The 24,545-nt window shown below is 38.9% G+C and overlaps 1 protein-coding gene across 2 annotated transcripts in view; it reads left to right on the top strand.

Moving 5' to 3' along the window:
• The first annotated feature begins 2,645 nt into the window (after positions 1–2,645).
• Positions 2,646–24,545, top strand: part of RAB3C (RAB3C, member RAS oncogene family) — a 128,929-nt gene continuing 107,029 nt past the window's right edge. Inside the window, exons 1-2 of one of the 2 annotated variants that reach the window (XM_042875414.1) lie at positions 2,646–2,669; positions 10,667–10,894. In XM_042875414.1, coding sequence (XP_042731348.1) covers positions 2,646–2,669; positions 10,667–10,894 — 252 coding nt within the window. Of the gene's footprint in view, positions 2,709–10,666; positions 10,895–24,545 lie in introns of both variants that reach the window. The other variant, XM_042875413.1, reaches the window with a different exon arrangement.

Raw genomic sequence — 24,545 nt, 5'->3', positions numbered from 1 at the left:
TTTGCATTTTGGCTGGAGCTGTGTGGAGCCTGGATTTGGGCCCAGGGGTACCTGTGGGTTCCTTCCAACTGGGGATATTCTACAATTCTGTGCTTCGTAATCAGCAGAAACTCTAGACCCATAAAAACAGTGCTTTGTGAAGTACTGTCAGAGAATGTAATTGGACTGGGATAGAGGAGAAATGTGAGTTGTGTCTAGCATGAAATTATATAATTCTTGTCCATTTCTTTCCCATATTTGCCATCTTCAAAAGTCTCTGAAAAAGAAGACAAAATGAAAAGCACACAGGTGCTGCTAGAATATAGCAGGGGGGATTGGAGGAGGGGATGGGGGCTCGGGGGGAAGGGCAGTAACATCCCTGCAAACACCTGAAGGAATATTTCAGCATTATTTAAATTTTTATGTCTTTAAAAATTAAACACGGAATAAGAAGAGTATTGTTTATGCAGAGATGCTGTTTGCCTTAGTGTTATTAGTTTTCATCAAAAAATAGTAACTTAATAGTTTAAAGAGAGACATACAACAATCAGAAAGAGAATCCTGCTTTATGTTCTATTGATAGTTCCCTGCATGGAAATTATAGATGTGAGATTCCTTAGGGAGTTCAATGCTAACATAAATGCCAATACAATAATAGATTTTGAAGATTATTGTTTTGAGATAAATTTGGGAACCCAGCACCATTTAAGTCTTATAATTTCTAATACATATCTGCAGTATTTTTCTACTTTCAAAGTAGAAGATAAATAAATACAGAATAATAAAAATAGAATAGTAAATTCAGGGTATGTTTTCCAAATTTTATAGTCTGAAGCTTCACTGAATACTTGAATCTAGTGCTTCAAAAATCTATCCAGCTAATATTTAAAGTACCATTCCAAAATGAGAACTGTTTTATGCAAAGGTAAAGTTTATTATATTCAAGATTGTGTATTGTAATTTTTAAAAACAAAACTCTAGACCAACACATTTTAGGGAATGTTTCTTCTTTTCCCTAATTGCAAATGTATATAGTGTGTTCTGTTTTCAGAGAGAAATGTTACTCAGTCATTTCTTTTTCAACTAGATAAAGACAATAAATATCAGGCATAAAAATTCAACCATTCAACACAGAGATAAGATTTTAAATGTAAGTATTGAGCAAATTCATGATGCCTGTGTGACCATAATGTCAGAAAGAGTAATGTCAAAGATAGTTTTGTTCAGGAAAGAAGAAACAGCTGAAAGCACACATCATGTTTTCGAATAAAAATCAACACCAGTTTTCATGTTACACTGATACAGTTTTAAATACCTTTCAGTGACAGTAAAAAACAGCAAATTTGAAATTACTTCTGGTAGACACTTAAATACATATTCATGTCTCTTTCTTAGTTTAACTAAGAAAACTAAGAAAACTTTCTTAGTTTGCCTAGGTCATAGCTCCAATAGGTGTTGTGCTTTATGGAACATGAACCATGTATACAGAAAGGGGTACTCCAGAGCACAGACTCTTTTCCACAAACCACTTCCCTTCTGCTCTTCCTGGTAATGTGCAAGCTCTGGCAAACATCCCCAGAGCTGCTCATTTTTTTCTGAACACAGCAATGCTTTGTTTTCTACGCTTTAGTAAGGAAGATGTCAAATCTTAAATCTGGTTCCCAAACCAATCATACATTTTTCTACCTGCTTGGAAGCTGTATAATCTGGGCCCATCATAACTAATGACTCAGTAGAAGCAGTTATGGGAAAATTGCTGACAAATATGCTTAAAGCAACTTCTTGGAAAACAAAGCCTGAGAACACGTGTGGAAGGTGAGCTGCTTTATATCTGACGGCTGCTTTATATCTGAAGGCGTGGTACTCCTATCTGACAGCCCCATTACTGCTGCCAGTAGCACAAGCCACCACCCAACGCTGGGCCGCCATTTCAGAGCCGGGCTGCTTCTACCGTGCAGCAGCACCACCATTTTCCAAAGCCCAGCAAAGAGCAAAGCAAGGACACAGAGAAGGGACACGGAGAGCAGAATGTGACCGAGAGCTACAGGGAGGGAGCCCAGGGGCTGCTGTACACACAGCACCGCGCCGCCAGGAAAGCAGTGCAGCGCCACTGCGAGCGAGCGGCCACAGCGCGGCGCCGCGGCGTGATCGGCGGGTCAGGACCCCGCGCTGCCGGAGCACCGTGGCCGGGCCGGGCGGGCAGCGGGGCCCCGGCAGACGGAGGGGCCGGGGCGGCGGCGGGAAGCCCCCCGCTGCACGGAAGTGGGGCGACCCCTGCAGGACGCCGCCGCCTCCCGGCCCGGCGCCCTTCGCCCTCTCCTCTGGGCCCGGCTCCCCTCGGGCTCCCGGCCCAGCCCGAGGGGTCTCCCCCACCGCTATTAATTCGCAAAGAACCGCGCGGGTTGCACCGCCACCCCTCGCGCCGGCCTCCGCGGCAGGACGTCGGGCGCGGAGCATGCCGGGAGCTGTAGTCCCCAGCCGTCACCAGGGAGAGGAGCGGCGCGCGGCGGGGACTACATGTCCCTAGGGCGCACGGGAGAGAGGGGCGGTGCCGTGGGCGGAGCGCGGACAGCTCCGGTGCTGATCGCGGGGCGGGTTTGCCGGCAGAGTCCGGGTGGGCAGCGGGCGGCGAGCGACAGCGGGACGAGCGGCGGCCGCGTCCGACGATGAGGCACGAAGCGCCCATGCAGGTCGGTGCCCGGGCCGGGGGCGAGGAAGCGGCGGGTGCGGCGAGGCTGGGAGGCGGGAGGTGGCAGGACGGGGCGGGAGGAGACCTAACGAGGAACTGTGGAGCCGCCGGGCTGGGCTCGCAGTCGGCTGCCCGGCACGGCGCTCGGCTGAAGCGGCGGCGGCTCACTGGTTCGGCGGGCGTGGCGTGTGCGGGGCCCGATGGACGAGGGTCCCGGGCATGTCGGGACTCTGCCCGGCAGGTGGGCAGCCCCGGATTTGGGGCTCGGTATGCCCCGACTTGCGCACAGCTCGGTGCCCCAGGCTGCGATCCCACTTGTGGGGTTCGGATCTTCAGGGTGAACAAAGCGGTGCCCTGCAGGTACCGTTAATGCCCTTTGAGCTCTGATCGCAGGCCCCTGGGAGTACGCGAGGGGAAGTTTTCAGGGGATGGTGTGAGGAATTGATGTCTGGGCGTGCAGGAAGTTGACGAGTTGTCTCCACCTGTTTGTTTGCGCCAGGAGCTGCCGTCCATCTCCAGCGGGGATAGTCAGCTCATTAGAGCTGGGAGCAGTGAGGAGGTGGCCTCTTTTCAACCATTTCACATATGAAAGGATATTGCGCCCCTTAGTATGTCAAAAACAAATGATGTGCATGCAGACACAAGTAACGCCGCACAGTTTAAAGCAGTTTCTTGGTAGTTGCTTAAAAACAGTTTGTGCTGTGCAGTTAGCTGTATATTAATTATTTCTCACAGCCCCTTTTATGATCTCTTGTGGGAGCTGTGGGCCCCTAGACTGTATACTCAAACACATGACTGCTTTCTAATAGAAGATTGGTCACATTTGTGGTGAACTGGTAGCAATCAATCTTGCTGATTCTGTACAATGCAAAGAACACTTCTGCAGTCAGTGGTGATTTAAGTTATGAACTGCAGCTCTGTTAGCAAATATTTTTCACGCTGTGTATCTGCTGTCTGTAGTACCAGCTTGAACTGCACTTGTTTTAATATGCATGCTCAAAAAGCAATCTGAAGTCTTAAGTTACGCTGAAGTGGCATTGGGTTTCTTTGACTTTCGACAGAGGACGATAATTTCATAAACATTTTGCAGAGCAATTGCTTGGATGTCATATGCTGAAACATTTCAATCAAATAGGTGCACTACAAATAAACCAGTCTTCATTTAGAATGTTTTTTGGTTTTCTGATTGGAGAACAGCAACAATTAGTCTGCTGTTTAAACTGCTTAGTTCTGCATGCTATGTGCATGCTTTAGGAATATTTATGTGGAATTTGACATCTATTTACATGTGTCTTTTGAAATATCAAAGTCATATTTAGTATGTATTGACTTTGAAGAGCATTTCATTAAAAGCAGATTTTTCTGATGAAAAAAACAGATTGGTCATTCTTGCATTTGGCATTTGATGGGTCACCGGCACTGATAAATATTTGAAAAAACAAAATTGTTGTTCAATTTTAAATAAAATTTGAGGAAAATAAACTCCGTATTTGAATACATATTTAACTGTCATATATCAGAGAACTGCTGCTTATTTTTTATATCTAGTAATCAGTATAAATTGAATTATTGTTTAACAGATAGCATAGTCTCAGCACAAACAGAGACAGTGAACAGATATTTGAAAAAAAAAAAAAAAACTCAAACCACTTTAAGTTCCAGTTTTTCAAAGCTAGAGAGATGGTCAAACAATGTCTGTTTTTAAACAGATATGTTCCAAAATGATAATTGTGTGAAAATGTAGTCTGGCAGATAAAGTTTGATTTTGCCTTGTAGTTTCTGTACATTTTTTTCTTCTACTTACACCATTCCATGTGTAGTTACCTACTATTCTTATTAAAGATTCAAGTAAAACAATATTCTATTGTGGACTTTTCTCCCTAATGTTGCATTGCCTCCTACGGTACTGACCTAAAACCAGGCCAGGACCCCCGTGGGGGGGTCTTGCAGTTGCTGACAACACCCTAATAATCTTTTATTTTTCCAGCTTTCTTGTTCAGATGTGGCTTAGAACTAGCTGGACTAATTGCCTGATTTCCATGAAACAAATACTGTTGCTTCTTTGTACACAATAGCTTTGTGGAACAGTCCGTTCTAGAGCTAACTTCTCTATGAACCATAGTGCAACAGAAAAAGTGATTAAGTGCATGTCTTTTGATCAGGATAAAAAGAAGTTAGAGGAATGTGTAAGCACTGGTTTTGTTGGTGTTTTTTTGTTTGTTTTTTTTTTTTTTTTCCATCAAACATTAATTAAAAAGATAACTAAGAAGTTAAAATGTTGTAGGAGGATAAGAGAAAGGGCCTGTGCATTAAGACTGTCTTTTCTATATTTATGAATTCCTTGTTTGAAACTCAAGCTTATGACATTTCTCTTTAGACAAGAAGAGCCAAAACTTACCAGAAAGTTAGCTCAAACAGTCCTTCCAGAGAAAGAGTTAACCAACATAAAAATTAGCTATTGTCATCTGCTACAGATAGTTGGATCTGGATCAGAGTTTGTGGCTACTTTTGTCACTCTCATGGGCAAATAATTCAAAGATCACTAATGCCATAGAGGTGAGATATAAGTATGGAAAGGGAAACAATCTATAAAGACAATTTAAGCATTTCTGACGCTTTGTCAAAGAAAAAATGAGAACATTTTTTTTCAGAGCACTTCACATCCTGTTGTCACTGACAGTGGTTGTGCTCAGACATAATGGTTTATAACAGACACGTGCAAACACAATGTAAAACTGCAAGAGCAAGTAAAAAGAATCTTTGCAGATATTTAAGAGTTGTACAATTATGATTAAAAAAAAAAAAAAGCCAAATCAGATCTTTTAGACACAGAATTTGGTATGGCAACACATCTCCTGTTGATGAGTAAAAGTATTAGATGTGTCATTCTTGGTTAAGATTAGAAGCACTGGAAAAGAAGCCTGCCAAACCTCTCAGTCCACAGAACAAGTCATATTACCTTTTTGTTAATCATTTGGAATCATTTTCTGTCACAACTTCTATTTGGAAGTCACTTATTTGCCGGTTCCATATTTTCTAAGGCAGCTCAAAGGTACACAGGTCTACTGGTACGCTCAATTCTTCTCAATTCCCAATGACTGTTCCACTGTATGTCTGCCTGAGTAGTTTTCATTCCCTAATGATTACTCAAGGTTACTATCTGTGCATGTTTTACTCTTAGATTTCACTCACAGGAGAAAATTAGGTTAATGAAAAATGGCTGAGAAGTCATGCTTAGTTCACCATAAGCAGATCATCAGAAGTCATGTGCTAAAGCTTTTCCAGAACTGTTCTTTATTGTGCCTTTCATGCTGCTGTCCTGGATAGTAGCCAGCACTGTGGCCATATTCATGCTACTTCTGCTGATACAAAGTTGAGCTTGTTTTAGATTCTCTCCTCTCTGTATCTCCTCAAATTCCCCAACATTTCATTATTATTACTATAATAAAACATCTCTAACAATACTTTTCAGATTGAATGATATGCTTGCAAATATTCATAAATACAACTTCATAATACCTTGAAGTAGATATGCTTCTCCTGATGCTGCAAATTAACTTAGACAAGCTGTATGCTGCAGATGGCCAGTGATCCATAATTCCAAATAAATGATTGTCCACTTAACTCTGTTAAAAATGAGATCACAAGAATGATCTGCAAAGCTTTTTCAGGATTGGCTGTGGCCTGCATCTGTGGATAGTCATGGAACTATTTAGAGAGCATTAAAGTAAGAGAGGTTAAGCATCTTGCTGAAGACATGAGGAAAAAAAGGAAAATGAGAGTCAGAAGTGGTGAAAAAGTCTGAAACAAAACTCAGTCCCCAGATTATTCATCTGGCAGTTTATGTATGAAATCATTCTTTTCTTCATGAGTAGGTCATACAGTCATAGAATAAATGAAATGTTCTTCCATATAGGGATCTTGATAATATCCTAACTGCACTGATGATGACCTTTGATTTGCAGATTCAAGATGCTCACTTGTGGTGCATCCTACATTCAGTCCCAGAAGTTACAAATACTGAATTTTCCACTCGTATTTCATTGTTTCCATTTCACCTGGGTATCTTGATTAGTAATATTTGACAGAAAAGGGGATCCATCTCACAAAAAGCTGCCAGTGCAGAGAGTTGTCTTTTTGCTAAAATAGCTAGTCTTTTTTGAAAGCAATATAAATGTATGTATTTCTACACAATATATAGAAATAAATCCTACTCTTTGAAATAACTATAATTTATTCAATCAGTGTCCATCTATTCTTAGTGTAGATAGAGAGAGAACATTTTCTCCAGGCTTACTCTTAATCTTTTCCTTTAAAATATACCTGTTGATATTATTTTTAATAGTATAGAAAGTAGTTCTGGCATACACAAAAGAGTGAACCTTAGTATTTTCAATCACAGCTTTTCTTTTTGCATTCTCTCTTCCAAGAGCAATTCAATCTGCATAGACATCCAGAGTATGGTTGATGTATATGCTCAAACTGAAGTGATATACAGGCCAGGAAGCACGTTGCCCTGCTTAAGTGAGAAAGCTGTTCAAATTAATTCTATCAAAGAAAAAGGTCCTCTAAGGCCATAGAGAGAAACACAGAAAAGTGTTTTAGCGTTATCATTAAGACCTTTTCAGATTTATTTTCTTGGCCCTGTGGGCCAGGTCTGGGCTCTCAGATCTGTCTTGAGTCCTTCAGGAGGTAGCCCAAGGCTGCTTTTTTTTGCTGAAATCCTGGTGACTGTGAGGATCTAAAGAGGCACTCATGCTGTTAAAAAATGGTGCACAAAATGAGCTAATGGAAACAGCTTTGTGCATCTTCTTTTTAATGTTACTAAATACAGACAAATTTTAATTGGAGAGAAAATTCAGCGTGTTTTGATGAATGTGCTGCATGTTTAATGTAGCCATTTAATCATTTGAGAAGAGAGCTTTGTCAAAATAAAGGTAAAGTTTTGGTTTTCTTGGAAGCAGAAGATTACAGAGCTAGCAAATTTGGCATGTTTATCTGGTTCCTGTCAATATGTGTAGTATTTAATTAATTTGCTTGAGTATGGCTGTTCTCCTACTTATTTCCAGCATTTTTTCCAAAGGAGGGATCCGCATCAGATTTTTCACATTTCTCTGTTAAATGCCTCCATTGTTGAGACAAATCGTGTTAAAAGTGAAGTGCGGTATTATTTTCTCTACAGCAGTGCAGTCCATGCTTGAAACAAGCAGTCTGCACTTAAGAGACAAGAACACTGCAAGAGCACGCACAAATCCCTGCAAGATCAAGCATCTAGGTTTCTCTTCCAGTTAGCAGAAAAATAGAGACTCCTCTACAGTATCATTTAGAGTGGGAGCCTGATGCACACTTTGAAGCTTATTATGAAATGAATGAGCTTTGGGAAGTAATGACAGCAGTGCTGAGTTTGATGTTTCTTCAGGCTGGTGCAGGCAACAGTACTATTCTAAAACTCATCTGAGTTTTGGAAATAGGAAGGGATCATTCACTTGTGATACTCTCAGAAGACTATTTCTCTTTGCTGAAGTTAATCTCTCCAAACAATCTGAACTGTTATCAGTAACTCACTAACCTCCTCATGATTCCCTAGATGGAAAGTGGAGAAATAAGTCCTTTTCCTTGCCTTCCTCTTATACTTTCTGCTACATATAATAGGCAGAAATACTGAAATAAAAGTTTGCTGAGGTTCTTTGTTCAACTTGCCCTTAGTTCTGCATACAGCACTGCAAGTAATGAATCCATAAGTTCAAGGCATAGTGAATTTGCTGAGCTTTATTTTTTAATTATTGTTGAGAACATTTAAAAAAACTGCTGCATGGGTAATGCACATAAATATTAATTTAGAGGAACATTGTTTAAAAGTGTTAATAGGAAATGTTCTTACCTAAGAAAGCAACATGAAGTGCAAGCTTTAGTGAAACTATTATAAGCACTATTATTAGAAACTAGGCCTCTAGATTACTCTGCTCACTGAATCATAACTTTCTAAAGAAGTGTGAGGCACTGAAATTCTTAAGGATTAAATGTAGTACACGTGGGATCCAGCCAGCTGAATATAAGGCTGGCGGGGACCAGCAGGCTTTGTCAAGAGGCAAGCTGAAGAAGCTACATGAAAGTCTTCTTAGGAGAAAAAATCAAGAAAGAAAATGCTTCTTCTTTCTAGAAGTGGTAATTTATGGTTTCAGCTGCTAGATTATGGAAGAGAGACCGAAGAACAGCAGAACAGGCTGTTTGCAAAAGCATAAGGGCTGCTCACAGACATGCCCAGCCACTGCACAGCCTTTGGTTTGGAGGATTTTACTGACTTCCTCTTGTTGTAAGTTGTGCAATACATTAGCACTTTAGTATGTGATAGCCTGCTAAGATTAGACTAGCATAAACACAATATAATTTTCTTTTGCACATGTTCCAAGCAAAATACCCCACATAGTTTTAGAATAGGGGAGAGTGGTGAGGGTGGAGAAGATTTGTTTCTGTACTTCACTGTAGAAATATGAAAGGTGAAATATTAGTGATATTCATTTGTACTTTTTCATTCTAAAATGTTGCACATTTCAGAAAGAAGTGAATAAATATTAAAGCTAATGCAAACACTCAGGATGCAAAGATGTGGTAACTGAGACCAGATTTAGTCAAGAACTTTAATCATTACCAAATAAAAAGGATAAGTCTGAAATCAAACAGTCACTAATGCATTATTTATGAAATATAAATCTTACACTGCATTTTCCATTGAAAGCTTGATACTTCCATTGTCTCCTTCATAACATTTTGTCCCCACTTCTGTATGACTCCCCATATGCCCAGAGAAGCTAGCATAGTGTTACTTGTATTAGAAGACAAAAAATTATCTCAGAAGATTTATGCAGTAATTGAAATTCTGAGAGAATTTCACTGAGTTAGTGTACATCCTTCATCCTTCTGCAATGTCTCAGTTCCAGCTGTCCTTTTAGACTGCCTGAATGCAGTCTGAGATGTCTAATTTAGAAAGCTTTGACACAGGCTGCTTTTTGAGTACCTTTATGTTAGAATAGGCTGTTGCTCTTGCTGTCTGAAATTGGTCTGCAAATGTATTACCCTTATTGCCCAAATGCAAGAATTAAAAATACTGCCAGGTTCCAAAAATTCTTGAGACTTTTCTTAGCATGAGTGAAAAACAGTTTTAAGTTATTGTTTTTGCCAACTGCGTTTTAATCGTTACAGGTAAGATTGTGGCTGAGTTTTCAAGTTAACCTCTGTGACCCTTCTGAAAGTAAAGCATAAAATGTATAATGAAACCTATTATCTTTGAAGCCTCTAAGCAAAATGAATTTGATATTCAGTAGTATTCAGTTTATTCAGTTTTTGTAATCTCGTGTTTTATATGAGTTAGAAGACTTATTTTAAGGATGCAAATATGAAGACATTATCAACTGTCATTTGTTCCCATTCCAAAACTGTACAAGATATGAGAACTGAAAAATATCAAGACCTTATTTGAGAGGTATATACTGAACTCACTTTTTCATGGAAAGCTACTAATGGCAAATGTATTAAAAAGGTGGTAGGCATTAGAAATGATGGTAGAATATTTGTAGTAACATAAATTATTCAAGAATTATATCACGTATGAATGATTCTAAGTTTTTGTTTGGAGTTGTACCTCCTCTGCAATAAGTTACCCGTCATCTCTTATTTATTCCTTGTGAATGTGAAGAGAAGCATCTTTGTCTGTATTTTCACAATTTATTTCGTTTCTTACATTTTCTGAAAGTAGGTCTTAACCATTATTCAAGAGCTGGACTAGAAGGATCTTTTTTTTTCATTATAGTGATGTTTAGCTTTGATAAGTCCTCTTTTTCAACTATTATAATGAATACAAGAGTTATAGAAGTGTCTTGACCTTCTGTGACCTTCTTAGCTCTCTATGCCTGTTACTAAAAATTCCAATAAAATCTAGAATTTTCTTGTTTTATATGACTCAAAAGACAATAAGTTATTTCTTTTTATTTTGAATTACAGATGGCGTCTGCTCAAGATTCCAGATATGGCCAGAAAGATACATCTGACCAGAACTTTGATTACATGTTCAAACTGCTCATCATTGGCAACAGCAGTGTTGGGAAAACCTCCTTTCTATTCCGATATGCTGATGATTCCTTCACTTCTGCATTTGTGAGCACAGTTGGGATCGATTTCAAAGTAAAAACAGTTTTCAAAAATGAAAAAAGAATTAAGCTACAGATCTGGGTAAGCCAAGATAATAATTCTGTTAACTAAGCAAGCTGTAGAAGTTTGATAGATAGCATTTAAACTACTGTGGGTTTCCACTGAATGTTATAATCTATATATTATTTGTATATATGGCAAAGTAATGAAAAAGAAATGCTTTCCTACATCATTTTGCTGTCTTCAACCCTAGAACATAACCAATATTTTTAAGGCATTAAAATTCAGCATAGTATATATTCTGAATTAAATTCTTTTAAGAAATAGCACAGACTGACATATACTTATAATCTGTGCAGCCAGGAGCAATATGTAGTCCATTGAAAGTTACATATATTATTACAGAGAATTTCAAAGTGCCACTTAGATACCTTTTTTGTTTTCTTGCTCCCCTATATATTTATATAAAGTTTATATTTTTATTATATAAATAATAATTTATAATTATTATTATAAATAATAATAATATAGGAGAAACAGTAGTAGATGCGTAACAGAAAGTATAATTTTTTGCTATGTCAGCTAAGCTTGTCAACTAAATCAGCTGAACCCTTTTCCATCTTCTACTGATGAAGGAAACCCCTTGTCTTTTTCCTACATTTCAAAGATGCTATAAAAATTCTCAATTTTTATAATAGGTGTTTTTTTTCTGCAAACTATTCTCTTGAACAGAAAAAGACAACAAAAATTTACTCATGCAGCAGCTAGTGATGCTTATATATCCTAATTTTTGAGTGGCAGGGTGATACTCAACTAGAGAGATGTTAGCAGAACTTTTAACAATGTGGGAGCTGCAGTTAAAGCTTCAGGTTTGTGCCATCTTCCTTGGGTGCCTGAGGATTTTCAGCATTTTCTTTGTACGATATTTGTAATATCCTGATTAACCAAAATATCCTTTTTCTGTGCATGAATACAAGTAATTTAAGAATATATTTAATGGTAAAAGTCATTAATCTGGGGAAGGTTTGGATCAAACATGACTGTGCCATCTAACATGTTTTAAATGGCAGACAAGGTGAGTTTGTTTTTAATGTGTAATAGTTCCCCAGCGTTTTCATTTTTTATGTGAAGACTATGATCATCAAGGTAAAGCCAAAGGTGAATTTGCTCCTTTCCTAGGCTTCATCTCATTCATGTCACCTTAACAAGGCTACAGCCATTCTAATCTCAAATCATTAGTTGGTCTATGCCCTCTGGTTACAGGAACACAGGCTCTTTTCTTCTCAACTTCTCTATCTTTCTAAGCTTAATACTTATTGTTATCAAGAACAAAAGAGATTTTGCAGCACACTAGGTTACTATGCATCATGTGTTCTTTTCTTCAACTTCAGTGTTGATGATCACTAGGTAATTCTCACTGTCATTACCTTATTTTTTGATAAGAGAGCAATAAAACTGTGTTTACATTATTGTCTTTACACAGCCCTTGTTTTAATCACCAAGTAGCCTTTACGATTGATTTTATTGTTCATGTATCTCCTAGCTAAATCAGCAACATCCGTTTATAATTTTGTATTAATATGATTAGTTTGACATCAGTACATTTCTCATAATGTCTCTCCATGCCAGATTCCAATTACGTGCTTGGCTCAAAGCAGTCTATTAATTAAATGTATTCAGGGCCATCCATGGCATAGAAAGGATATAGCAGCTGTATTTTTGCCAGCTGGAATAAACTTCCAGTTCTAGCCAAATGAACGTTTTGTTGGTCTTTGTATGGCAGCAACGCCACAAGGACTGCTTTGAGAATGACCCCCTTTGTTCTGCAGTGACAAAACAGTACAGGAGAATCCTTGTCTAAAAACACTTGCAAGTGAAATGTCTGAGTGAACACAAGTTTTTTGTATCCCACAGAGAAGAGGGAGCAGAGACAGAGATAATGAAAAGGACCTTCCTGAAGGCGCTTATCAGGATGCAGGGCTAGGAACAAGACTCTGTATCATGCTTTAAAGCAAAAGCTTTGTTTCCCCAGCCAGCCCTGCCTCATGAGTTTTATTTGCTTGTTTGTTTGTTTGTTTTTTTCCTTCCCGTTAAGATTTTAATGCTGGTTCTTAAAAACCGTTGTTGCCAAATGAACTGAAACTGTAGCAGCACCCTATTACTGTTTGAACTTTTGAGATGAAGTATTAGAATATTGTGTTGCAGTTAGGCTTGCCAGTGTAAACCTTCGACAAAATCAACTAAGTATCTCAGAAAGCTGTTGCAGTACACAAAATGTGAAATAGAGCAGTATCACCCATCTCTTAAGTTGTATCAACAGTTGCATTATTATTTACATGCAGTATTTGCAAAAGTAACACCTTTCTATTTTAATATTTATTACTTTTTGTTTATGCAAATGCATTTCCAAAATGAGTAGTTCTGCAATGTCTATTGCATTTCAAACTGCAATTATGAAAGACCATTTATATTACATAACATATAAAACCGATAAAGTAATGTGAATGTGATTTAATTCTGGATAGAAACGTGCATGAATTTGTCATACTTCTTTCAAAATCAGTGATGAAGTATTTGGGAACATCATGCGATTAACAATTTTAAGTATGAAATAAACCATTCTGAAAAATCTCACAGATTTACATAGAAAAAAATGGAAATGATGAGATCAAAACTGATCAGATCAGAGTGGATCTAATAAACGTTCATAAATATTTAAAGAGATCTGGGAGGCAAACAGGTAAGACCAGGCTCTTCTCAGTGGTGTGCTGCAATAGGATAAGCAGTAGTGGCCTAAAACTTGATCAGAGGAAGTTACATACTAACATGTCCAAGAACTTCTTTATGGTAAGGGTGACGGATCATTGGAACAGGTTGCCCAGAAAGGTTGTGGAGTAGAGTATCCTTATATGAAGATATTCAAGACTCGGCTGGATGCCTACCTGCATGACAGTACAGTAGGGTACCTGCTTTAGCAGGGGGTTTAGACTCAATGGTCTCTTGATTGTGTGATTGTGTGATTCTGTGATGTCTATACCACAACTTTAACTACTTTTTAAAATGTATTTAGGCAGAAATAATTAATTTCAAACTGATTTCAGTACCAATTTTGTTTGAGGAATCTGGTATCAAGCTTCCCCTCTCTGATCTGTATATTATGAAATTTTTCTAACTACATTCTTACAGCAGTATTTGCACAGTTTCGCTCAAGTTGCAGCATCTCAGTGAAAACATCAAACAAGAGCCCTACATTTTCTTTTGCTGATTAGATGTCTTTCACCTGGGACTAGTTAGAGTTTATGGACTATATGCAGTGATCATACACAAATAAAAGATACCCTCTCAGAGAAAATGGTGTGAGAGCTGCTTGTGTCAGCATACCCTTTCTAGAATTTTGTGTGATGTTTCATTTGATAACCAAAATCTTGCTGTCTTCAACTGTCACACAATTCTGTAGTCATAGGGCATAAGGACTAAGCGAGCACTATAAGATGAATGGGGAAAGCAAAACATCATTCAGTAGTTAATTAATAGTACTTGCAAAAAAGTCAATAAACATTAGACACGTAATTTTTTTTGCTTGAAAAGCTCCCTAACAGTTCTCTAGCAATAAAAAGATGTTCAGTTAAAAAGAGAATAATTTCTTTTTTGTGTCAAGGTAATCTCTGGAAATAGGACCATGAATGAAAGTTACCTTGATGTTAGAGTCCTAAAGGAGACTACTACAGTACCTTGGAAGTGTGGATGCAGTTCACTATTCCAGAAATAAAAGTGACATAGGCTATAGTGTCAATTCAGTAGTCACTGGATAGATTGGTTTAGAAGAAACGTGGTGAAAAATGAACCTATGAAAATGTTTCAGAATTGAGACTAGAGTGTAGAGATAGATAAGAGTGAATATAGCAAGTGTTTCATCACAGGAATTTCAGCCTGATTTTGACACATTTGACTTCATATGATAGCCCCCATCAAAGTTTATTTGAAAAATGTATCAAAGTTTATTTTATATCAAAGTTTATTTTACATACTGATCCTGTAGGTGTTTAAGGCCAGATTGGATGGGACCCTGGGCAATCTGACCTAGTACTTGATTTAGCAGTTGGCAATCCTGCCTATGGAATGAGGGTAGGAACTTGATGATCCCTGAGGTCCTTTCCAACCCAAGCCATTCTATGATTCTATGACTTCCTAGTTCCTTTCTCTGGTGCTGGTGACAGCATTTCTGCTGCTTAGAATACAGCTCTTTTAAATGAGAATAGGAAATGTAATGTTGAAAATAAGATTTTGCCCTTTCAGATTGAAAATCGAATGTGTATCAAGTCAAGCAGTAAATGATTTGAATAAATCAATATGGAAAGCTGAGAATTGCTGGGCTTTGCGATTTCTCAGGATCTGTGTGTAGCAGTAAATTAAACATACCGAGATTATCTTTTGGCACTGAGTTTAGCTGGCATGGAACAGTTTTTGTCCATATGTTGTACTTCTTTTAGTTTCTGAAAGAGAATGGCTACATCCAGACTTTGTATGATATGGTCTCTGGCCTCTGCTAACTTCTGAACCTTGCCCAGGATCTGTTTGACAGAGTGCTAGCAAGCTTGGGCCAAAGCCATGCCGTAAAGCATGCTGACCGTTTCATAGTATAGACAAATTCCATGGCCTAGAAATGCTCCCTGGCACAAATCAATTTACTGCTCAAGGCATACCTGAAAAGGGCAGAAGCTCTGGCTAACATTGGGTTAGGCTGGCCAGCAGTTATGGTAAGTAATGCAAATCATTCACAAATGCTTGTCTGTAAGGAGGCTCACAGGGAACCGTTCCTAGGCAAAAGTAGTTTGTTAGGAGCATGATTGTGATGGCTGGAAGGAAAACACTTTCTGAACCTCCCCTGTTAACTGAAACTGGAATGTTGTACAACTTTTGTCATGGTTTAAGCTGGAGTCCAACAGGTGAATGATATCCTGAAATATTCCCCTTCCTCTCCTTTGTTTATTTCTCTCTTTCCTACACTGTGCATATTTTTGAAAACACATAAAAAGTGTTTATCTAAAAGTTTCACAAGAGGATCCTTTTTCGTACTGCTGTATTTTTTCATGCAGTGCTTATTACAATTTTATCAAGAACCTTTCAATTTCTCTGCAAGTCATATTTGGTATATTTTATTTCTCAGAAAAATTGCAATTCATTAATCATTATTTTTCTTTCGTTGTTGCAGTAATTTTTAAACACCTGGTGTTTAAGGATTCACACAGCCAAGGAAAGCCCATTATAGGATCGTAGCTGTACAGACAACTACTGTGTTCAGATCTCAGTCAGATAACTTCCAGGAGTTCATCCTTATACAGCTTGAGCACCTCAGTTACTTCCAGAACTTCTAAGTTTTCATTTATTCAAGGATGCTCAGTGTTCTTAATATTTATTCTGTATTCTTCTTATTGCACCTGTTCTCCTTATATTAAAGTTGTACCAAAGGATCTGAGTCAGCTTAGATTCTCACTATTTTAGATAAAAAGCTAAGAAAAAAAATGACAAAGTGTTTGGAAATTGGCAGTATAGTAAGAATGAGCACATGGGAAAGATTTTCTAGTGGAGATATTTGACAGAAAAAGAAAGCTGCTTGCCTGCAGCAAGACAGCTAGACTTTTCTCTAAATATTAGCAGATACTAGTAGTTTATATAATCTATATAATACATAATTATAAGATCTTCACAGCAAAAGAAAGTATAGTAAGAGATTGAAAAGATGGTATGACTATTTGGAGTTTGACTACATACAGTGCTCATACAATAAGATATGATGGGAGAGAAATCAAAGAATTTCAGCGAGAATGGGGCCAAGAGCCCATTGTAGAGGGCACCATAAGTCTGGTAAAAGTTCAGAAACAGTTAAAGATACTAAAGGTGATTTCTTTTATTTGTTCTTTGCAAATGATTCTGCAAAAGCAGAAACAGATGTGACATTGCAATCCTTTACTGGAAAAGTCAGGACAAAACTCTGTGAAACTGTGCAAGAAATCACAGAATCACAGAATCACAGAATCACCCGGGTTGGAAGGGACCCCAAGGATCATGTAGTTCCAACCCCCCTGCCTAGCAGGGCCACCAAACATACACATTCAGATCAGGTTGCCCAGGACCCCGTCCAACCTGGCCTTAAACACGTCCAAGGACTGGGCATCCACAACCTCCCTGGGCAGCCCGTTCCAGGGCCTAACCACTCTCCTAGTAAAGAACTTCCCCCTAACATCCAACCTAAATCTTCCCTCCTTCAACTTAAAACCATTTCCCCTAGTCCTGCTGTTATCAGCCCTTTTGAAGAGTTTACTCCCCTCCTGGGTGTAGGTTCCCTTCAGGTATTGATAGGCTGCAATGAGGTCACCCCGCAGCCTTCTCTTCTCCAGGCTGAACAAGCCCAACTCCCTCAGCCTGTCCTCATAGGGGAGGTGCTCCAGCCCCCTGATCATCTTAGTTGCCCTCCTCTGGACCCTTTCCAAAATCTCAATGTCTTTCTTGTACTGAGGGCTCCACACCTGGACACAGTACTCCAGATGGGGCCTCACAAGAGCCGAGTAGAGAGGGACAATCACCTCCCTGTCCCTGCTGGCCACCCCTCTCCTGATGGAGCCCAGGATCCCATTTGCCTTTCGAGCTGCCAGAGCGCACTGCTGGCTCATGTTCAGTCTCTCGTCCATCAGGACCCCCAGGTCCTTCTCTGCCGAGCTGCTCTCAAGGACCGCTCCTCCCAGCCTGTACAGGTGCCTGGGGTTCTTCCGGCCCAAATGCAAAACTTTGCACTTTGCCGTGTTGAACCTCATCAGGTTCACCCGAGCCCAGCCCTCCAGCCTGTCGAGGTCCCTCTGAATGGCATCCCTTCCTTCCACTGTATCAACCGCACCACTCAGCTTGGTGTCGTCAGCAAACTTGCTGAGGGTGCACTCAATTCCCTCATCAATGTCATTAATAAAGATGTTAAAGAGCACCGGTCCCAAGACAGACCCTTGGGGGACACCACTTGTTACCGGCCTCCACCTGGACATAGAGCCATTGACCACCACCCTCTGTCTGCGGCCTTTCAACCAATTGCTTATCCATCGGGTCGTCCACCCATCAAATCCACTTCCCTCCAATTTGGAGATGAGGATGTGGTGGGGGACCATGTCAAAGGCCTTGCTCAGGTCCAGGTAAATGACATCGGTCGCCTTCCCTTCGTCCACCAATGCCGTCACTCCATCCTGGAAGGCCACAAGATTAGTTAGGCATGACCTTCCTTTGGTGAAGCCGTGCTGGCTGTCTCGGATCACATGCTCATCAATCAAATGCTGTCCTGGAGCCTACTCTGGATGTGAAGTATGGATGTATCCCTTATAAAATATCTGCTTCTTTTACCACTACTCGAAGTATCTATTGTATAGAGCCAGGACTTGGTCTTAGGTTCCAAAGACCTAGGTACAGATCAAGGCATACTTAGGACTTTAGTGAAGGACTGCAGTATGTGAGACTGCATACTAGATAGCAGATTTTTTAAAATGATGTGTTTTCACTTGGAAAGTATTACACTGACTGTTCAGATGCCATTTTTTACATTACATTTACTTCTCTTTATTTCTATAAAAATCATGTCTTGAGAGTTTCAAACTTTAAACCCAGTTTAGAAAAAAAGGTTATCCTAGCACTCCAGTATCCCTGCCTTTCACTGCTGAAACTGTTACTTTACAGGGATTTAAAAATCTATTAAATATTTTTGTTGTTGCAACAGCAGTTTCTACTGATGGATTGAAACACATGCTGTTATCTTTTTCAAAAGAAATTCAATAACATATGTCATGTCAGTGCCTGTAAAGCTCCTCAGTTGCTTAAACTGTACAATAAGTCATAATGATTTTATTACTGCTTAGCTAGAAACAATGTGGTTATTTTTTATTTATTTTCAGCTCTTTCCCTCTCTTCTTTTTCTTCTAGTCTGTAAATCCCACTACTCAGTTGAATGCATACTGGAACTTCTGATTGTCTTTGAGTCAGGCCATCTGTTTTTCTTATTTCCAAATAAAGTTATGCCGCTACATTGTGTGGTTCAGGCAATGCTAACCATGTACAGAGCCCTTCAGCCTCAGGCCTTTGATTTAGATCAACATCAAAACTGATCAACAGCTGTTTTAGTAGGACGGATGTTTCATTGATCTGTATGAGAAGTGTTCACTGGTCTTAGATTAGTTTCTAATTAATTTATGTCCACTTTGCTTCTCTTAACTACTAAAACTAACTGAAATTTTGCTATTACAAATATTTTTGTGCATTCTTAACATGCTTTATCCCCCTAGTTCTTTTGGATTCAAAGTTGTTTGTTAGCCTTACATTTAATGCTACATTTGTCAAAATATACCACAAATTCTTGGAGAAAAATCATGTGGGTTTGCTCTGTGTTATTTCCTAACCAGCTGCTTTTGGCCACTTGCAGGATACTAAGCTAGAGAGCCCTGTGGCCTGATATAGCTAGCTTGCTTCTATATTCCAACATTCCAAAGTGATTGTAAATTCATGGCCACAGGTATTTTTGGAGAGGAAATGGGAAAAAAACAGTCTTGCAAACAGCATTAATTTTCAGTATTTTTCTCAATATTCCAGTGGTTTTGGAAGTACCATCTATAACATCAGTGAAAATAATTTACTTTTCTACAGAGGTCTTTGCTATAGGAAAAACCCCTTATTGCCTGCTTCAACAAACATGACTTATAGCTCTGCTTGTAGCAGAGATCAGGTCCCTGCAACAGCTCAGTACTATGTATTTCTATATATATGCACATCATAGGTGGACTTCAAAGATTTTATGAGAAAGGCACAGTATCACTAAAATGATACATCCCTGTTCAAAGGCAAAGATTGATTGGAAAAAGAAAGTGGTGTTTAACATATATAAAATTTAAAAAATGCCCATCTGACTGTTTAAATGGAAATTTTCATGGAGATCCTTTTGGAGAAACTGAGGTAGTTTAAGACAATTTCTAGAACATTTTGCTGTAGTGCCTCTTAGGCAAATTTTTTCATAGGGAAATGCATCCATTTACACCAACAAATCATCATCCTGACAGACTTAGTGTAATTGTAACTCTTTCTAACCTGTGATCAAGCAGTTCTGGTATAACACTTCTTTCAGCTGTCTTTGCTTTCCACACTGTGATCTGCGTCCCCAGCCTTTCCCACGCAAGCAACTTCATATCAGTGGAGTAATTACTGTGTCTCTGAAAAGTAAGATTTGTCACTCCCTCAAATTGAGAATTCGGAATAGGATGACGGGAAGATTTTACTGTAGTAGGCAACTGAAGCCAGAAAAATAATCCAAGACTAATGGGGGGAGGGGAAGGGAAGCTATTTAAAGTGTTGAAGGTCTGTAAAATCCAGAGAAATCTGACAGTATATTTTAAAATGTGAAATGAAAGTTATTAAGACTATCATTTTACCAATCAAGAGAGAGTGTTTCTAAAATGGAATTAATGTTGACAGCATTTCTTAAAGTGAAATCAGCTGTGCTGACAGCTTCTCTGAGGCATTTTAATGGCACATTTAAGACATCTGAAGAGCTGTGGTGAATCTAAAAGGAAAAGGCAAGCCTATATTTGTGCCTCACTGCATTTTAATAAGATTTGTGTTGTTGATTATAGGAGCGTTGTATTCTTGCTATGCAATTGTCTGTTTGAAATCAGAGAACTAGAGACTTGGCTGGGAGCCATAATGTAAGTGCTATGGAAAAGGGAGTGTAGAAACAGTATTTAAAGCTCACTTTTGCATTCTGCTGCTTGGTGCAAGCTGCTTCCCTGTGCTCTGTTACAATAGATTGAAATCCTTCTGAAATTATTCTGGATTGAGAGGGGCAGAAGTGAGTGAGGGAGTTTGAGGTGACATGAAAGCAACTCTTTCATTTATTTTTATTTTTAACACTGCGAATTTGCATTATATTTTGGAAGTAACCTTAAGTGCACATGATAAGAAATCAGAGCCATACAGGACTCTGTGCCACTTCAGGGTAATGTTTGTAGTAACTAATGTGTTAGTAGGAACAATGCCGATTCTACTCGGGAAATGATGAGCCAAAAAAAACCCAAACCAGTTAGGATATTGCTTTCATTTGTTTTTGGAGGAGAAGCTGCTTTTTCTACTTCCGTTTCTATTCAGCGCAGTACAGTGATAATCTCCTTCAATCTTTTCTGAATAAATTTATTGTTTTCTATAATCAGATAATGACTTTCTGGTTTAATCCAGCCCCCTTTCTCCTGCCCTTGCCTGGCCGGGGGCGCGCCGTTCCCTGCCAAAAAAAAAAAAAAAATCCGTTATTTATAGTTGTTACAGCTTTATTTATTAAGTACAGTTTGAAAAGCGCAAAGAATTCAGCGCTACCTTAGTCATCAATTCTGGTGGAAGATGTCAGTAGTGCACCTTAATGAGGCCAATTTCTCTAAAATTTGGATGGTGCCTAGATATAAATAGTGCTTATTTTCCTTTCTAATAGGTTATTTAGATGTACTTAAAATGAGAAGAAAAAAAAATAAAGTCTGCCATATGAAGTTAGTTTTTTGTTTCTGAGAGTATGGCATTTGTTAGATGCTTGGCCAATGTAGATTGAATATCATTCACTTTTATATAGAAATTAAGCCAACTCTGCAGGAACCAATATGAAGTAACCTCTTGTAAGGGTCTGTCACTGTGACAGCAAAGTGTATATTTAATCAGCATAAATAATCCTTCTAGGATGAGCTGAGCTAAAAAAAAAATAAGCCTAGAAGATCAATGTGTTATAATTTTATACTTGTCTATAATTAGGACTCATATTTTATCTCTTCAGGAACAGGCACTGGAATGGACTGCCCAGGGAGGTGGTGGAATCACCGACCCTGGGGGTGTTCAAGGAAAGGCTGGATGTTGCGTTGAGGGACATGGTTTAGTAGGAGCTATTGGGAATAGGTGAACGGTTGGACTGGGTGATCTTTTAGGTCTTTTCCAACCTTGGTGATTCTATGATTCTATGATTCTATGATCATATTTCTGATGTTTTTTTTCCAAAGGATTCTAATTCTAGCCATCACAGGAGATACTGTAACAACAGTAAGTGCAATTTCCTTCAAATGTAATTTATTTGAAACAGTCTTTTGGTCTTCCATGCACAATGACTAGTGAGATGGACTTGTGATATAAGACGACATTTCCTAGATTTTAGTAGTTTTGATTACATGTGTGACTGCTTCACCTGTGCTGTGAACTTGAAGTGCCAGAGAGGGAAATGCGGAAGTTCCCGCATAGCAAAATTCAAGACTTTTTAACTGTATAAAAAGAAGAAATCAAGGGAGTACCCTGAAGATGAGAGCTTAGTAATAAAAAAAAAAAAAAAAAGATGAGTAAGGAATAGACAACAAATTGTGTTGCAAGAAGAGGTCATCAGATTTAGACATATGTTGTGGAAAGGTGTTAGGTTTAGTTAGTAATAGATTTAGTTAGTAATTTTAATACTCAGTAGATATATGATAATAAAACTTGTTAATGATAAGAAGTTGGGAAGTGCTACAGAGGAATGAAATATACAGTTAAGGTAATGATTTTCAAGTGTGAGTAGTAGAAATGTGATTTATTTTAGTAGAGGCAGATTGTTCATCTTAGGAACAATAAGAAATTAATTTACAAACTAAAAACTATTCAGCTAGCAATCAGTGAAGAAAAGCACAATCTGGGTACACTGGAAAGGGAAGGAATTCCTGCCAAACATCCATGCTATATACAATGAAAAGGAGTTAATTTGGGGCTTGAATGTCTGGTGAAGGAAACAGAACCATGCCATTACCAGTTGCTCTGGAGGTGCTTCATAAGTAACAGGTGCAGAAAAACAGTATTGTAGTGAGTATAGGAACAAAAGGAAATAGAAGGAAACAGAAAGTCTGACATTATTACTCTAGGAAACAAAAGAAAGAGCAGTGCCTTGATTTGTAAAGAAAGCTTTATTCTCTGTTTTTAGACTAAATTTCTTTTGGCAATTCCATTCATGCAAGTTCTAGGAATACTGTATTCTCAGCACTCCAGGCAGTTTAATGAAATGAAGGATCAGAAAAGTGTCATTAGCTAGCTACCTGCAATAAAATAGTGCTGCTGGGAGGTGGAAGTCATAAGAGAAACATGAGTCAAGGGCAATCAATGGGAAATCAATTTAATCATTGGACAATGATGAATCTGGCAACAGGTGAGTTCTGAATGTAATTATGCCCGTTTGTAGTTTTGCTGGGAGTAAATTGTCTAGCAAGGCAAAAAGATATTAAAAGGATCATACAATGGCAAGGGGTGTTAGAGTAGCTCTGTTTATGAAGAGCAAAGTTTAAGAAAGCCAGCATTGTGCTAATTAACGGGAAAGAAAGAAAAAAGTGATGTTATTGGAGAATATATAAGAATTCCTGTGGAAATGAATGCCAGACTTTAAGCAAAAAAGTAATTAGCAGCCTAGGATAAAAAGACCTTATGGAAAATTCAGATAGTCCAGAAGAAATGCTTCAGTTCTGAAAATAATGAATGCCATTACGATTACACAGGAACAGGAATCCTAAAAGCTAAATGGATGAAAAAAAGATAGAAAATGAAAAATTGTATGTAACACCCTTAATTGGACAATAGGTGAGGATTAAACCCATGTTTATTTAGAGCTGAGATTATAGCACTTCTTCCTTTGTTTGAAAGACTAATTCCAATTACAGAACCGTCATTTTGTAAACTTGCCATTTTAAGGGCTGGTCTGGAGGGAAGATTGAACCTGGGACTTCAAAGGAACAAAAGAAAAGCAGGAATCCCTTCATTCGTTCCGTCAGTCCCATACATATAGATAAGCAGTAGAAGCCCTTGCTAAATGACATTGCACTGATGGAAGTTTGCAAGTGCTAAGTCAAGCAACTTCATGGAAGGGATATTCACTGAGTACTTATAGAAGCTACATCTAGCTCAGAAAATCTTGGATATAGATTTTTGTAGAAGTTGGTAGGAGTTAAAAAGAAGTATCATATATGTTCATCAACAGTTTTCTATAAGCATATTCTCATCAGTACTGTCACAGAGCATAGCAAGTAAATAATTTGGTCACACCCAGAATTAAATGGTCTTGAATAATTATTTGCCTGTAAGTCAAATATGTTCTGTGTTTTCTTTAAGGAAAAGCTTAGCTACTTTTATGAAGTCTTTTCAAACTTAAAGAGGGTAGATTTAGATTGGATACAAGGAAAAAGTCTTTTACAATGGTAAAAGGGTGGTGAGGCACTGGAACAGGTTTCCCAGGGGTATGTTAGATGCCCTGACCCTGAAGACCTTAAAGGCCAGGCTGGACCAGGCTCTGAGCAAGCTGACCTAGCTGTGGATGTCTAAATTGCACAGGAGTTAGACTAGATGGCCTTTAAAGGTCCATTCCAACTCTCAGGACTCTATGATTCTCTATGATTTATACAAACTGGAGGAAGCTCTCCTTGAGAACAGCCCTACGGAGAAGGACTTGGGGATCCTGGTGCTCAAGCAGTTGGACATGAGCCAGAGTGCGCGCTTGCAGCCCAGAAGCCAGCTGTGTTCTGGGCTGCACTAAAAAAGGGGTGGCCAGCAGGGAGAGGGAGGTGATCGTCCCCCCTCTACTCAGCTCTTGTGAGGCCCCATCTGCAGAACTGCATCCAGGCCTGGGGCCCATAGTACAGGAAGGATGTGGAGCTCTTGGAGTGGGTCCAGGGAAGGG

This window comes from Lagopus leucura, unplaced genomic scaffold (genome assembly GCF_019238085.1).
Source record: "Lagopus leucura isolate 7727_CA_CO unplaced genomic scaffold, USGS_WTPT01 Super-Scaffold_100014, whole genome shotgun sequence".
NCBI classification, from domain to species: Eukaryota; Metazoa; Chordata; class Aves; order Galliformes; family Phasianidae; genus Lagopus; species Lagopus leucura.
This window is presented reverse-complemented; position numbering and strand designations above follow the sequence as displayed.